The sequence below is a fragment of the Myxocyprinus asiaticus genome, chromosome 20 (genome assembly GCF_019703515.2).
Source record: "Myxocyprinus asiaticus isolate MX2 ecotype Aquarium Trade chromosome 20, UBuf_Myxa_2, whole genome shotgun sequence".
Taxonomy (NCBI): Eukaryota; Metazoa; Chordata; class Actinopteri; order Cypriniformes; family Catostomidae; genus Myxocyprinus; species Myxocyprinus asiaticus.
The window spans coordinates 14830149-14848413 of record NC_059363.1 but is presented as its reverse complement, the minus strand read 5'-3'; the positions used below and the strand labels follow the sequence as shown (position 1 = coordinate 14848413).

General features: G+C 36.4%; 1 protein-coding gene across 1 annotated transcript; it reads left to right on the top strand.

Moving 5' to 3' along the window:
• The first annotated feature begins 3042 nt into the window (after window positions 1–3042).
• LOC127410844 (G-protein coupled receptor 26-like) lies at window positions 3043–6862 on the top strand. The gene is made up of 3 exons (XM_051646053.1): window positions 3043–3930; window positions 5516–5629; window positions 6510–6862. Exons 1-3 carry the CDS (start codon window positions 3260–3262, stop codon window positions 6826–6828), a joined length of 1104 nt encoding a protein of 367 aa, XP_051502013.1. The 5' UTR covers window positions 3043–3259; the 3' UTR covers window positions 6829–6862.
• The last annotated feature ends 11403 nt before the right edge of the window (window positions 6863–18265 follow it).

The following is an 18265-nucleotide window of genomic DNA, read 5'->3' as shown; positions in this document are numbered from 1 at the left end:
GAGATAACAACTGATGAGGTTTTGACGTTTAATGCTCTAAGTTTTAAAACAACAGAACTTGCATTCCTACCCTAAACCTTAAACCTAAACCTTACCGATAGTTTCATAAAAGCAAATGTGAGATGAAAAACTCAAAAGCGCTGAAGCAACCACATCATTTTGTGGTGCTACTTTGCCAATTTCAGCTCACGACTCGTGTGCTCTTTGGGACTCATTTTCCAGTCCTTTGTATAGCAAGTGCAACACTATAAGTTGAGTTACTGCACAATTTTGATGGCACTTGAACAAACTTGGAAGTGTTGTTGGTTATGTAATGCAAACGTTAAAATGTATAGTTAAAATGTAAACATTACAGTAAAAGTGTTTTGATGTCAGATCATCGCACTGTATGAGGAACTGGGCATGATAATCTGCCATTTTACTTGTGATTTGTGTGAAAGTGTATAAAAGTTGTTGTTGTAGCGCCTCTTGTGTTTATTTCACCAGGAAACTGCCATGATACATACAATGAGCCATGCACGTAAAAATCCATTCTCAAAAATGCAGGTATTGTAACATGATTCTGTGAGACCGGGTTGGTCTGCGCAGAATACAAACATACACACGTGCACTCACATACAAGCAAATGCTCAATTTCACATTAAAATACACACAAAGTGACAAGACATTCATTTGGCATATCCCTAGCCAAGCAAACAAGAGCCAAACTCATCAGGCCGCTCTCTGGCTCTCCTCTCTTTTTAATTTTCATATTCAAATATTAAAACGTGTCACAGCATAGACTGTTCTCATTAGTTAATATACTGTACTTCTCTATGTCTTGTTAAATTAATTATCAAGGGCTTACATTACATTGTTACAAAAAATTTACAATATGTGTGTGATTTGAACTCATTCGAACCATCCTTCAGTTTTCAAGTAAATATTTACCAAGCCAAAGCACTTACAGTATGGAAACATTAGCCTACATGAATTCACCACTCATCACCACTTATGACATATTAAACTGTAAACACTCAAAATGCAATCCAAACCCAACAGAAACAAGATTTTGCATTCATTTAAAAGCAAGAAAAAACATGGGCAGGCGCATATTGAAAAATAATAAATACTGCCCATTTCTCTCCAAGGAAGCTTAAATCAATACTGAAAAAGCTGCAAGGTGTTAGATTTCAAATCCCTCTATTCCCTCTCTCCCTTTGTCTTTGTGTCTGCCTCTTGCTCTTCCATGTTGACAAAAGCTGTTGAAAAGAGTTGCACTCAGATAACCAGACATTATTCAAGCTTTTTTTTTTTTTTTATCTTTTGAGAAAATATTTAATATTAAGCAAACATTCATATTGTGCAGATGTGCCATTCAGATTTGACTCTCAGAGGCAATGTTAATTAAAAATCTGCTTTTTGTAAAAAATGTATTTATAAATAAATAAATAAATAAATAAATAATCTTGTTGGTTGTTGGTTTAGCTATCATTATGAGGACTCTTCATAGACATAATTATTTTTATACTGTACAAACTATAGATTCTATCCCCTAACCCTAACCCTACCCCTAAACCTTACCCTCACAGAAAACTTTCTGCATTTTTACATTTTCAATAAAACATTGTTTAGTATGTTTTTTAAGAGATTTGTATTATGGGGACACTAGAAATGTCTTCATAAACCACATTTATAGCATAATACCCTTGTAATTACCAGTTTGTAACCTAAAAAAAAAGTCCTGGTAAACCACACACACACACACACACACACACATTTTGAGTTGAATTGAATAACAAAATCACTTAGTACCAATTATGCAACCAACTAGTTTAACATCCTTATATTATAATTACAGTAATTTATACTCTAAATAGTCCTGAATTATATATGGTCAAATTTAATGTTTATATTGACTAGAAACATGCTGCTTCTGTTGAGCTATGCAAGGTTTCTGCAAGTTTCTTGTCTGAAGTAAAATGTATAAGGCTTTTCAAGACTCCTTTAAGACCATGTAAATGGAAATGGAACGAACTCTCAGAAATGCATCATCATTGTTATTTTTAAATCTAAAAGCCAAGGGAGTCTGTATATTGTATATATGGTTAGGGTTAAGGTGAATTAACCAGGGTTCTGGGCAAAAATGCCAAAGATAGCAACTAAAATGCACCATATATATATATATATATATATATATATATATATATATATATATATATATATATATATATATATATATATATTATTTGGGGTGTAAACTGCTCTTGAAGTGAATTTCTCTGTTTTCATTTTAATATGTTACATTATGGAATGTGTTAACTTAAAACAGTGAGTTCAATAAAATGCAAATGCACATTAGAAGTTCATTCATTTTGAGGGAGGTATCTGTGCCGATCTGTTCCATTAGTTGGGGCTTTAAGCATTTTTCAGAAGATTCCTTAATTAATTTAGTGATGTTCAACTAGGTTTCTAAAACGGTGGTAAGGAATTATAAAACATTCATAATAGTAAATACAGTGTCAAGTATTATAGCACATCAAACCATAGAGAAACTACACATATAATATTCTATTTTTATGCATTTTTGCATTTCTGCACAGATCTTGTTTTTAAAAGAATAAAAAGCGACTGCTATTCTTTTAGCATAACTTTCGGAGTCTACACCTGTTGGAACTCGAGTGCATATAGCTCTCGAAGAATTTCTTAAAGCACTGCGCGAGTGAATCATAAAATTGTATCACGAGACCGAGTGCTTTTGCCTTACGGTGACGTGAAAGAGTTCCCTTCGACAAATATAACACTTACTACATTTAGTCCACTCAAAATATTCATGCCCTGACGATTCATTTGACGCTAGTCACGTGTCAGCACTTCGTGAGGGAGGTGGGGGTCACATTTTGACATATAAAGCTGCTTCAAGGGCAAATTCTATAATAGAAGCGCGCGCAAACCTTGGCAGTTGAAGCGCACTGCGCAATTGCGCGAGGCATTCCTTTGGGCTCGCGAAGGGGAGCGGATTAATCATATACTCATCCTCACGCGGTCCGTTCACTCTGACATTTTGCGATCCAACACTTTGTCCAACTCGATGGATTTTGCCACTACTTCGCGGACTAAACGGCGGTCGATGTTATGGAGAGATGTGTACCGTGCACGAGTGGATTTCACGTCCTGGGGGCTCCACTATCTGAGAGTTGCACTGAAGCAATTTTGTCCCCAGTCATGAACTGTCCTGGAGTTACGGTTTAAACTTGGGGGCTTAAGAGAGGGAAACATCATGCTCATAGCGGAGCTCGCGCTTTCTCTTCTGCTCGTCGCGATCATCATTGTGTCGCTGCTGTCCAATGTGGTGGTTCTGATCTGTTTCCTGTACAATGCAGAAATTCGGAAGCAGGTGCCAGGGTTGTTTATACTCAATTTGACCTTCTGCAACCTGATTATGTCGGCCTCCAGCATGCCACTGACTCTTTTCGGGGTGTTGAGTAATGCGCATCCGGGAGGACACGTTTTCTGTCAGATGGTCGGATTTTTGGACACTTTCCTGACCACTAACTCCATGCTGAGTATGGCAGCGCTTAGCATTGACCGGTGGGTTGCTGTAGTGTTCCCTTTGAGTTACTGTTCCAGAATCCGTCACCGGGACGCCGTGATCGCTCTGACTTACACGTGGGTCCACTCACTTTCATTCTCTGTGGTGGCAACGTGCCTCTCCTGGGTGGGTTACCATCAGCTGTACGCTTCCTGCACACTCTGTAACGGCAGAGCGGTCAACGCCAAGATGCAATTCGCGATTTACATGCTCGTACTGCACTCGCTCACGTTTCTGTTGGTTTCGGTGGTGCTGTGCGTCACGTATCTGAAAGTGCTCAAAGTGGCGCGCTTTCACTGCAAGCGCATAGACGTGATCACCATGCAAACACTCGTGCTGCTAGTGGACATTCACCCGAGGTAAGAAAGTGATATGTACGAGTCACTTTGCGTTCCTTTATCAACCGTTATATATTTTGATTCCACAAATAATTCTTTTGCTTTTCAGTTTTGCACAATTGTTTTATTTAGTCAGCTCTGTGTGACGTTAAACAGAGCTGCTGAATTTCAGCACCATAATTTCGGTCCACCGGCGTCTACACTTCTGGAAGGGAACTGACAGTCGATTACATAGGACATGATAAAAGTATTCTCAACAAGTTTGTGCAATTCTGATTTAAAATCAATCAATAAAGACACTTTAATAAGATGCGACACATTTTTATTTTCTGCTTTACAAACAAATCCTATACCTTAAAGGAATATTCTGGGTTAAGCTCAATCAACAGCATTTGTTGATTATCACAAAAAATAATTTCGACATGTCCCTCCTTTTCTTAAAAAAAAAAAAAAAGAAAAAAAAGAAAGAAAGAAAAGAAACAACTTACATTGAGGCACTTCCAATGAAAGTGAATGGGGCTAATCTGTAAATATGAAAATACTTCTCAAAAGTGTAGCTATACAAGACGTAAACGATATGCTTGTTAAATTATTTTAGTATGATAAAATCACTGACATTTTCAGTGCAAAGTTATATCCAATATTACAACTTCTTCGCCATAACGACGTAACACTGTAAACCCTCAAACGACTGTAAATCCAACAATTTAAACATCGTTACAGCTCATATAATACACAAGTTTTAAAAGAATAATCCATGTAAGTGCTTTAAAAAAAATTATAAGCTTCACATTTCTGGCTTTAAACCCTTCAAAAATTGGCCCCATGATGTAAGTGCCTCATTGTAAACTCGATTTTTGCTTTTTGTTTTAAAGAAAAGGAGGGTAAAGTCAAAATTAATTTTTGTGGTTATCAACATTATGCCACAATTGCTGTCGATTGAGCTTAACTTGCATTGAAGCTGGAATACTATTTTAATGTGGCTGAATAGAGTTAAGGCTGATGTGCTCCCATATTAAGATCAAGAGACTTTTATCTTTGTCAGAGTGAAAAACTTCAGCTCATTGCCCAGAGTTCTGGATGACTTTACAAACCGACAATGACAAATTACTATCGTCCTATACAGTACATGTAATCCGCATATCTGGTGTTCGGGCAAGGGATATATTTAAAAGCAGTCTAAACATGCAAATAGATAAATCAGGGAAAGGAAAATGAATAGCAGCTGTTGCATCTTTTGTAAAAATAGATTTGTTTGATACAACTGACCACCTGCAGGTGTAACATAGTAAATCTGACATTTCAAGTAGTATGCTGCTCTAATCTATGAGTAGCTGAAACAGCTTGGGCAAACAACTTCACTCTATGGGAACACCTGTTACGTATGTCTGTTGAATGGCTTGTCAGAATTTTTACATTTTAAAATCTTACTTGTCAAGTGGACATGTTTGTTTTATAGCTGTATTTTTACAAGGACATTCAAAGATAACATCTGTTTGAAGCTGGCATTGAAATCATTCTAATGTGCTCATCTATAGTGCATTCACAGTGGGAGTGAGAGGAATCATTGAAATAGACAAGGAAAATAATTGGTACTTTTGTCCAGTGTTCGTCAGCGCTGTTTGGAGGAGCAAAAAAGGAGGAGACAGAGAGCCACCCGCAAAATTAGTACCTTCATTGGAACCTTCTTCATTTGTTTCACTCCTTATGTCATCACCAGGTAAACAGCATTTCCTTCTACCTCTGCACTGTCGTTCTCTCAGCCTCTAATAGCCTTTTATTGTAGTTATTTTTTGTTGGGCAGGTTGAAATCCTTGGAAGTGATATCTGTTTGCTTGATGTAATAGTAAGAAGATGAAGGACATTGAGTTTTTTAGTATAGCCCACACGTTTTGAATGTGAAACCTGTAGTTCCTGTACTTGTGTCATTTTTCATGTATTTCTCCTGACTAATAATCCAAATTGAAGAAGGGCCTAAGGACAAGGCGAGTTACGTAACATGGGTAAGCTCTGAGAAGACTGAAGGATGAACCGTTTTGTGCCTCCATGACTCTTGCTTACAGCTTTTCTTCCAAAGCTTGTCAAAAGCAATTTCTGTGAGCAATTGTTAACATCCCATTTAGGACACAGATTATCTCTCACATAAACAAAATAAAAACAGAAGTTGTTCTGCATTCACTATCTCTGCCAAATCAATCAATCAATTAACCAACCAATCAATATATATATATATATATATATATATATATATATATATATATATATATATATATATATATATATATGCATTACATAAGCATTTTAATTACCTCATATTAACAGAGATATTACATGGACATTTTTTACCCTTAAAATTGTATTTGTCAAAATGCACAACCATTTAAAGTGAACTAGTGAAGGCAAATAGAAATGGCAAAAAACTTAAAGAAATGGTGACCAGTCAAAGGATATACACTTACATACAGTACACTGTTTGTCATGTTATACCAAGTGCCTGCATAGCCTACATAGCACTTCAGTGTGATTGAGAGCAGAGTTAACAATCAGGTCTATAGACTTTGCACCATGTTTTTTCTCATATATGTGTGTCTTGGCTTTAGGATTGTGGAGCTGTTTGTGACTGAGCCATTTAATCCGTATTGGGGTGTGCTTTGTAAGAGCCTGGCATACAGCAAAGCTGCATGTGACCCTTTTGTCTACTCCCTTCTGCGCCACCAATACCGGACAACCTGCAGTGACCTCATCAATCGGCTCATGAAGCGCAGTTCCCTAAATGCCTCCAGACATTATCAGGAAAATGTAAAGATCAGAAAGACTGCGGAAATCAGAAAAATTCAAAGGGTTGAGGAAATAGTAAAAGATGGGGAGTTGAAACCAGACCTACAGACTGAGGATTTCTGTTGCTATAGAGATGAATAATCACAAAGTTAGGGCTGTGACTCTGTAAAGACAGAAGACAATGAAGGCAATGGGGACAGTGGGGTGCTTTGCATTTCTTGACTCAAAAAGAATTCCAGATTTTACTGTAGCAAAATAAATTTCAGTAGCAAAAGATATCTTCTTTTTTATCTAAAGATTCTTTCTTTCTTTCTTTCTTTCTTTCTTTCTTTCTTTCTTTCTTTCTTTCTTTCATAATTTTTTCTCTTGTAAGGTCAAACTACTGTAAAGCTGCAAGTCATGAGAGCTGCTAGTTAGCCAACTTTCAAACAGATTCAGTAGGACCTGTTACTTATCGTGATCTGATTTGTCATAGTGATAACTGCTCTTTAGAATTATGAATAGGTAACTGCTGTGGTATTAATTTATAGAGAACTGGATACTGAAAACCATTTATGCATTCATTTAAATTATATCACATAGTAAAATGTGAGATAGCAAAAGTTTGCCTCTAATAATTAGAAACATTATTTTGAAGATAATGTTTTTTATGGAACTCAATGGCATGTAGTATATATTTTGTGTAGCATGTATTGTATCTTCAGAGTTTGGTTAAAGTAAAGTCCTAAAGCAATGGGCAAATCTGTTCTTACAGTGCCTTTATTTATTTATTTATTTAAACAAAACCTCCATAGACTGAATTTTATAGGAATTTATCTTAAATTATGTTCACATCAGAGAACTGTGAGAAGTCATATTGTGTAAACCAAACCTTAGTTTTTTTCCCTGACTAACCAAGAACAAAGTAGATATAAAAGGTATTTATTGAGAGTAAACACTTACAGAAAAATGTTCTCTTTATCTTACTTGCCTCTGAAAATGATGCGTGAAAATTATAGTGCAAGTGCCTGAAGTGCTGTCATAGGGGTTTATTTGATTAATATGCCCTGTGTAGGGAAACTTGCCACAAGATACAAAAAGAATACTAGCAAAAGTCAGAAAATGAAAAGTGTGACTATTATTCTTTACCCAGTTTTTCACTTAAAGTCTTATTTCATAATGCTGTTCTTTGTCGATGTACAGTATATATATATACTGCATATATATATATATATGCATATACAATTTTGTATTTCAAAGTGAAAACAATATTAACAGGGTAATTTATATTTGAATGTCACTCTAGATTATTATTATTATTGCTTTATCTTTATGAAGTGTGTATGTATGAGTACTGTATGTATGCGACTTGTTCTCTTGCCAAACGTAGGAGTGGGACCATTATTACTGTACACTTGGAGGGTGTTCATGCATAAAATACATGTAAGTTTTTTTAAAAACTTTTATTTGATTTTGTGTGTGTGTGTGTGTGTGTGTGTGTGCGCGCGCATATGTAAAGCCTTAGGAAGAAACATGTATATTTTTGTTATAGAGAAAAAAAAGCAGTTTTACATTTTTACTACGTACATTTCTTTGTGAATTTGATGACAATAAACACAGTGGATTTCAAAAAAAGTTCAGAGGATTTTCTTTGTTTGACTGATCCATGCAGAAAATAATTCACAAAAGAAATGAATTGCAAGCAGCACAGTCCAACTGATGAGTAAATACTGTCATTGACACCACAAATGAAATTTTGCGCTGTGTGTACCTGGTGAATTTTGTCTTTGACACTCTGCCTTCCAAGTTTCCCTCTGCCTGAGAAAAGACAAGGAAGAGAAATGACTTTGCATGGTAAGTTCACTCCTAAAGTAGAAGAAAGAGAAAGAGAGAGAGAACGATAGGAATGTGGGAGAGACAATTTACTTTCTGAAACAGTTTAAACAGATTTCCTCCTTTCTCTGTTCAGCTGAAATGAAGACAGCTCTGCACTCTGCTCCGGCTCAGAAAAGCACACAATAGAGAGAGAAAGAGTCAAGAGGCCTCTGTAATTGCAGGTTCAGAAGAAAAGGAAAAGAGGGAAGATAACAAGCATAGTAGAACGTGAAGGCAGGCATTACAAAGCTTCAGAGCAGTGAGAAATGAGACCACTAAAGAATTTTGCATAATTATTACTGCCTCCCTGATCACCACCCCCTCTTGCAAAGCAAACAAGAACAGAAGAAAATTTCATCAGAATCCAGAAACGACGGCCCCCACAATGATAAAAACTGTTCTTACTTGGGTCTTCCCCTTACCTTCTGTGTTTATGAAATATTTTGGAAACTTTTCGCTACTGTGTATGTCTTCCCCAATTCTCAGTGATGTGATATTCTCTCTGTTGTATTTCATACAGTCAGCTCTTGATATAATGCTTTATGGGAAACCACAATTGTGTCACTTTTTTGGTAAATCTGCAAATTATACCTTAGTTAATTGAGATTGGACACTAGCAAAAAAATTGTTCTTTATAAATCATCAAAAGAAGGCTTTTATAAGTAAGTGATAATCAGCTGGTCATTTAACAAAATAAACCCTGACAAGGATTCAGAATCTTCAATTCCCTTAAAGAAAAATTCCGGGTTCAATACAAGTTAAGGTTGGCAGCATTTGTGGCACCACAAAAAAAAAAAAAAAAAAAAAAGAAAGAAAAGGGAAAAAGAAAAGAAAATAGAGGTTACAGGGAGCATTACAATTGGAAATTTTTTTTGTTGTTTTGGAGAGTTTAAAGGCAGAATTGCAAAGCTTTTAATTTTATAAAAGCATTTGAATTCTTTTACATTAATTCTTCTGTTAAAACTGTATTATTTGAGCTATGAAGTAGTTTAAATCATTGTTTTTTATGGTCATTTTAGGGTTTAAAAAAAATAAAAAAATAATAACAATAATAATCACCCATCCATAAATGACATATACCCACCCCATTTCGCCACAAACCTGCTGTACTTCCCCATTCTTCTACTTCCCACCTGAAAGGAGGGTGCTCCAGCTAACCTCCAGCCCTTTAAAATTATCTGCCTGCCGATCATGACACTGGTTAAGACCCAACACTTTATGTGTCTATTTTCAATGTCGATGACCGCCCCATCGCCAATATACAGAGTCTGGGGCAAAATGATACCCAAGCGCCTAATATATCACACACCAGACTCTGAACCTTCAACCAAAACTCCTGGATCTCAACACACCCCCAAAAGACGTGGGTTATGTCTCCATCCTCTGATTGGCATCGCCGGCAAGTGGGTGTGTCTTTAACACCAAGCCTATACAATCTAGAGGGGGTCCAATAGAACCGATGTAAAATCTTGAATTGCATAAGGTGCACCCTTGCAACTCTAGATGCAGTCTTGATATTTTTTTTTAATCCTAGCCCACTCTTCCTCCTCCAATTCCAAGTTTAAATCTTTCTCCCATAATTTTTGAGAGTGGTTGAGGCTCCATCCCCCAGACTCTGAATTAACAGGGAGTAATACACTGATGCCTCATGACCTTCATGAAATGCAGTAATCACCACTCTCATAGTATCTGCCGCTTTAGGGGGGTGAATGATATTCCCAAAAATAGTACAGAGCAAGTGGCGCAGCTGTAGATACCTAAAAAAAACCTGAGATCTGGGGATCCCAAAATGTTGAACCAAATTTTCAAAGGATCTCAACACACTACTCTCATGTATGATCCCCTCTGCCGCGAGCAGTTCGTTTTGAACGGGGAGGGGAGAGAGAGAGAAAGGCAGAGGCCGCTCCTCCATTGCCTTATTCATGTGCATTCTCTCAGAACGACACAGAAAAAAGACAATAGGGACAAAGGGGCCAACGAATTCTCTCATACAGCGTTTTTAATAGTGACAGCTCAAGACGTGCATGGTAACTCTTTCACATGCTTGTTTGTCAGAAAATGGCATTGGAATTGGAACAAGTGGGGATAACGCCTCGTGGTGAGAAATTGCAAGCCTCGAACAGCGCCGCTATCCCCATCAGACCCTTGTAATCTTTGAAAAAAAAAAAAAACACATTAAAATTGGTCTGAAATTACACTGTATAAAATGACGTGAGTCGCTTCTTAAATTCCATCCTGTGTTGCCACTCAAAAGGGAGAATAATAATGATCCTCGCTTTGACGTGAGTCGTTGGTACAACACGGGCCAGATGAGATCGTGCACTGAAGAACGGAAAATCTGAATCGATGGCGCGAAGCGACCACCTTTATAGAGCCCATGACATAGCTTCCTAGGGGTGTCGCATTTGCGCCATCAGCCAATAAATTGGCGTGATTGTATAAGGGCTTCAGTCTACATGACACTCAGGGCGTGTCCCAATGCGATTACGCAGCTCGAGTTCCTACGAAAGGGAACTACAGTGGAGACTGGAATATATAAATGTTTGTATATGAATGCCTCTGCTTGTTTTATTTGCACCAGGAGAAGATGGACACTTCTCACACAAATGCTGTCAATGGAGCCTAACTTGCACAACAGTGCCTGCCCACTAATTCAGCCGTCTGGGTGCTGCAAGTATTTTCCCTATTCATTTCTTCCATAAACTTTTCACAAAATCCTTCATAAAAGAGTTGTAAGCCATGAACCAAACCAACCAGCTCCTAGGTAAATCCAACTTCACAAACTTTGTTTTGAGGCAAAACATTTTTGAAAATTAGACAAAAAAACATAGGTAAAAGGCTGCGTACTTCCCGTCTTTCATTAGGACAAGGACTACAATCTCATGAAGCATTGCAAATGATGTCACTGAATAAAAAAACAATGGGAATATACTGTACAGTATGTATAAAACTACTGATTTTAGGATGTTGATTATAAGAATAGAAACAATAGCTTATATTTTACATTTATTGCAAAATATTCTGATATGAACAAACAGATAAGCAGTTTAAGTGTGAAGAGACACTGACTCGATTACGTCATTCATACTGCGTCATGGAAGTGGGCAGTCACTCTGAGGCACGTTTCGTGGGCTTGGTTAGCCGTGGTTTTCTGATCGATGAAGCTTTCTCTGCTGGACCATGGGTAATGTAGTTGCTTACCATGAATTCCACTTTCAAATGCAATTTTTAACAATGCATTTGAAATAACACAGACGGATGGCTTCAATGGAAGTATATACTATCGATGAACAACCTTGTACTGCATGGTAGGTCTGCCCTTAAAGGTTTAGAAGTTATCGCTGAAAATCAATTAGTCTATGGGATAAACCAATGGGATTTTTACTCACTGTTGCACTCTATTGAACCTAGAATATTCCTTTAAGTAATTAATAGACAACAACTAACGATACACCGTTTCAAATACAGCATGTGGATCTAGAAACTGTGAATGTTACAAAAACATCTTTAAACAAGGCTAACATGGTCTGTTTATCAAAAAGATACCGCTTAATGAATATTCAACAAATATACAAAAAGAAAGTAAAACTTATCACAACTTGCCACCTTGCATAAAGATTTCTGCTGGTAGACACTGAATACCCCCATTACCAACTTTAGTTTTAACTTAATAGAGTGTGGGCAATAGCCTTTGAAGAAACTCTAATCTACAAATAAAATCAAACACACACCCACAATCATAACATTTTTATAAACACAACCAGGAACATTTTCATGGAGACCCATATACAAGTACAAACATTTAACCTCTTTCTCTCACTCTCTCTCTCTCTCTCTCTCTCTCTCTCTCTCTCTCTCTCTCTCTCTTTCTCTCTCTCTCTCACACACACACACACACACACATTCCTAAATTACTATTATCCACTCTAATACTCACCCACACAAACACACAGCACAGCCCTCCCTAAGGGGACCAATTAAAATATCCAGCAAGCGGATAGACAGAGAGAGGATGAGAGAGAAATACAGAGAAAATAGAAAAGAGAAGGAAGACAGAGCTTAACAGAGAGCACTGTCAGTTTGCTGTGTGATTTCCACTCATAAACTGCACAGCTTCACAGCAGAACAACTCCTGTTTTTACTTGAGAGAGCAGCTCTTCAGAGACATCAAGTAACATTCTGCACTTACTGTGACTGTTTAGGGCCAAGCAATGGTGTGCTTCTCCACTGACATCACAATAAGCTGTCTTCACAGAAAAAAAAGGAAATTCTTTAAAATATTTATTACTTGGGGGTTAACAAAGTGTTTTAAAGATGATGCATGACACATAAGTATTGCTTTGACTCACTGCCTACTCCTAATCCCTTTCTGAAGCTTACAAGAGATAATGCAGTGATGCTCCGCTGTCAGACTGCCAATCTTCTAAGCTGTAATTGGTCAAATTACTGTGACGTGAAAATGAGACACCTAACTTGGACAAGAACTTCTGGTAGTCACTTCCTTCATGGCTTTCAAACCATGTATCCACTTGAGAGCAACATTTAGTGATCAAAGCACAGACAAAAATACACCTTTACACACTGATGGTATAGGGATGACAATGATTGCTGTGAGCTCATAATGAACAGAGTCAAAGGTTTATTTGGGTTAATGTAGCAAAATCCCAGGAGATATAACCAATGTGAGGAGATATTGGGAGAGACACCAGGACAAAGATGCATGCATGATCTTAACTGCAGGAAAATCATAATCAGTGGAATGACATGAAAAATAACCCTTCTTCCTCAAGCTTAAACAATCTTTTATATAATGTTTACAGCATTATCATGAATACAACTTTTATTGCCAGGTTGAATTGGCATGGGTGACACAAAGTCTTATTAGTGTTGTTTATTAATAAAATATTATAAACACATAAGTACACCGGAAAAAGATTAGATTAGACACAAGGTTAGTAAGCGATTTAATCACACTAAAATCATTTTAACACATATAATGTTTACATATTGTGACTATACTTTTGAAACTACTTTTGTACTTTAGCATTTATGGACTGGCCCCATTCACTTCTATTGTAAGTGTCTTACTGTAACTGCATTTTTGTTTGTGAACAAGGGACAAGTCAAACTATTTTTTTTTTTTTTTTTTTTTTTGTGGAAATCAACATTATGCCACAAATGCTGTTAATTGAGCTTAACTTTTACTGAACCTGGAACATTCCTTTAAAATTAGGCCCCAGCCACTGCCATTGTATTGAAAAGACAATTGTTTCTGTAAAAACATCTCCTTTCGCATTCAGCAAATGAAAGAAAGTCATACGGGTTTGGATGGAATAACATCTTAATTTTTTGGGTGAACAATTTCTTTAACCGAGGAAATCTGCATCTCGCATTCACCCAGTTTTCATTCCACTCCCTTTCTCTCTGTTCCTCTAAAACTCTGCACAGGGTAGCTGTGCATGCCCTACTGTCATTTAAATTAATGTCTGCTGCACAGATAATCCAATCCAAGTTCTTTTTAGTGACTTCTCTCTATTCACCCCAAGGGCGGCACAGCCCCAAGATGAACGGAGAAAAAGAGGCCAAATTCTTACAGGGAGAAAAGAACTAGGATTCTTGATGCCCTGCAAAACAGAAAGAGTAACTGTAGTAAAAGTTTGTGTGTGCTCATATAACACTTAACATTTTTATTAACTTATTTGATTGGATTAAGGAAAAATCTAAACAATATAATTTTTATCTAGCATAATTTTCACAACAATAGACTGTATTTTGCAAGTAAATTACAGTCACCAGTTACAAATCATCAATATTTCAAGCAACTGAGAAGTTAATAGCTGTTCATATGTCTTCTAATCTGTTTTCATGTTGTTTGAAGCTCCTTTGACTCCATGGAACGCAAAAAGAATGTTTGGCAGAATGTTAACCTCAGTCACCATTAACTTTCATTGCATTTTTTTCCATACAATGAAAGTAAATAGTGACTGAAGCAAACATTCTGCCTGAAGTCTACACAAATACACAAACGCAGATGCTTCTAGTTACAAAAGTTTGAATTTGTGTCGTTGCACTCTGAAATGTGTCAGACCGTAATCCATAATGCACTGGAACTACGCGTTACATTCTCAATGTTGCTTTAAGAGTGAAATAGCAAACGTTAGAGTGAACTGTCACCTTCTACGGTGAGTTTTCTCTTTTAAGTCCACTTCTGTGGTGAAAGAGCTTGAAGAGAATACTGTTGAGCAAGGAAGTTAAAGTCAATACATTTATAGCAATGTATGTGAATAATAACACATCAGGTTTTATGGCACAATCTTTTCAAGGTAACTCTAACACCTCTTTGAGCACTGAGGTTTGTTACCTCCACAGTAATGCAAGAATGCACATTAGTACAGTTTGTTCAACCTGTCCTGCATTGGATCTGCTATAGCCAAGAGCTCAGGAATGTGTTTGTAAATTTGTAAAGTTGTTTGCCATGTTTCTGGCCTTAATATGACCTTGTCAGCTTGACTACATTAGGTTACACAAACAATAGTACATTAGTACATTTTATGGATCATTTCAGGTCAAACAGCCCCTTAAGGTAACAACTGCACATTTTCACTTTTGATCTTGAACAGTGTACATTTAATCAATGTATAAACTACATTGTTTACATACATTACGTTACGTTAATGTGTACATTACTCATGGAAATTAACACTTGACTCTCTTTAAGGTCCTGTGTTAGGTGACGCACTTGTTTTGTCAAGTTATCTCAAGCACGTAATTTGTTCCCCGCAATTAAAGCTGTAATCAGATGTGCTACACAAATTAACAGAATTTACCTCCTTCCAGTATTACTTACTGTGTTTTTGGTTTAAAATTAGCCTCAGCGAGTGGTGTCATATTGTCAGAAGTTTAGCACACAAAAACAGCCCCTATGCACAACTTGATAGGTTGTTCAAGCAATTAATGCTCAGTGTTTCCATAGCAACCCGAAAGGCCAGTGGGAAGGAGCCAAAACTTGGACCATAATTGTGCATTTCCCTTCCTCCCCTGAACATTCCCTCACTATTATGCACTACAAACTCTACTGATTGAATCCTGCACATTTGTACAAGGAGTGATTAGAAAGCCACTTCTACCTTCCCGCAACCCTGTAGTAGCAAACCAGCAATTTTCCAGTGAACCCAAAGACCTTGATTAGCTGATTCAGCTGTGTTTGCTTTGAGAAGGAACTAAGCTCTGTAACAAGGGGTAGGATCGAACCTTACAGAAGTGGCTTGCTAATAAACATCTGAAAAATCTAATCCTCAGAGCTTTTTAGTGCATACTAGTGAGGGAATATTCAGGGTAGGAAGGGACTGAGTGATTCATCTATTATAGAGGTAACAGAGGGAATAAAGTGAACTGCTGTAACTTCTAGTAAAGACAGAGATGCTGTAGAGACTACATTTCCACAAGGTCAGTAACATAATCTGGATTTAATGATTGCCTACACTGATTGACTCAGTTAATTAACAATTACAGTTAATTAGCTGACAATAATGCAATTATGTGAACTGTAAAAAGTGTGTAATGCCTAAGACAAGATACACAAGAGGGAAGAAAAACTATGCAGCTTAAACAGAAATTACAGCTTCATGAATGAACAGTTTATACTCTGTTTGTTCAATGTATCAAATCTGAGTGAGTCAGACCACGTCAAAGAACACATCTGATGCATTTTTAATCATCCATTCAAATGAGTCTTAACAGAAACCTCTGTTATTCTGTTCATCAGTTTGCATCAAATAAACACAGATACAGAAATAGAATAATAATTAACACACCAAATGGTCATAGTCAGTCTAGTGAATGAAAGCTTAATCAGACCAGATACAGAGGGAAGTAGTGAGTTTATCAACCTCATAATCACAACAGCTGAGATAATTACATATTCATGCAGAGAAGTTCCAGTGGCAATGCTGTTTGTAAGAATAAACCAATCATTTCTTGCACGGTTGCAAATGGTTCAGAATGCTGCTGCCAGGCTTTTGACAGGCGTACGCAAATGCAAACATATAACTCCTGTTTTAGTTTCCCTGCACTGTTTGCCGATTCGTTACAGAATTGAATTAAAATTATTACTATTTGTTTTTAAGTCCTTAAATGGATTAGCGCCATCCTATCTCTCTGATCTGTTGTCTGCTCACCAGCCTGGGAGATCGCTCAGGTCCTCCGATCAGAGGCTTTTGAGTGTCCCCAGGTCTAAATTGAAATTGAGAGGAAATAAATAAAATACTTATCCATACAGAGGAAAACATAACACATCATCAGTGGTATTACCAAAACATTTCTCATAGTGTTTCAGGAATCTGTCACTTTTCTTGTTTTTAGTCAATTGAAGGGATTTAAGAAATGCATAAACTTCAATTAAAAAATGTGAGAGAGTAGGCTGTGAGTTTGAAAAGTTTTGCTTATGAATGAACATTTTTCCATACAAAATAAAACAATGAACAATATATTCCATTAAATCATTAGAAGTGTTGCAATAGTTGCAAATAATATCTATTAAGTGATTTGGCAGTTTCAGGGGGCTTAACTATATGATAATATAAATTATACCAAAACTTCTGAGTTTTTTCACACTGAAAAAAATTAATGGATTAACGTTTCATCCTCACATCCACAAAATGAGCAGGTGCTGTCAACATCCATATATTTGGACACAGTAAGATTCACAGGATATATCTTATGCAATATCTTAAAGTGAATTTCTTTGCTCTTATTGGGGATGCAGTACTTATGAGGTACTGACCATGCTTTTTTCCAGTTTATACACTCAATAAAAGATGCCCAATGAAATTTACCTCTAGGAAAAATACGGTTTTTATGTTGGAAAATTTGGCAAATATGCTTATTATTACACTTCTTGTTAAATATACTTACTCCATCTAAGATCAAAGCAGACTCTTTTGTGTCTCCCTTACCGGCAGGAGTTGCTCTGAGCACAGCATTATATTCTTTAAAAGGTATGGGGAAGTCATAAACAGACATAAAATGTTCAAAAGACAAGACTTTACCAGATTTATCAAAAACTGAAAAGATTCCATTTATGTTCCTATTGAACCATGTTGTAAAAAAAAAAGAAAAAAGAAAAAGAAAAAAAAGAGAGATTTATTCCTAATAGTTGTAGCTAGAGTTATTCCACAAAAGTGTCTTATGTGGTGAAAAATTGTGGGTGTAACATAACTTTCAGGCAAGAAGTGCCTGCTGATGAAATTTAGATAACACAACTGGCAGCTTATTAGGTAAATAATTAAATTTTAATACAAAAGGGAGGCCACCAATTTTGTTAAAGATATGATTAGAGGTAAAAAAAAAAAAAAAAACATAGAATTAGGATTTATTAAACACCTTTTAAACCAATTAATCTTAAAGGTGTTTTCAGTATCATTAAAATCTAACAGTTCAAGTCCACCTTTTTTTCTACTATTTGAAAGCACTTTTTTTTTCTTTCTTTTTTTTTTTTTTTTTTTTTTCAGTTTATGAGGTTTTTTTTTTTTTTTTCATATGAAGTCTAAAAAAAAAAGTGTTAATTCCTTTGGCTGACATTAACAAAAAGAGAAAATGAAGCATATACAAAATGAGATAGTCCTTCAGCTTTGGATATAAGAACCCTACCATACAGGGAAAGGTCTCTTTGGAGCCAAAGGTAAAAAAAATATATATTTTTTTTTTCACCCTGCCAGAAAAATTA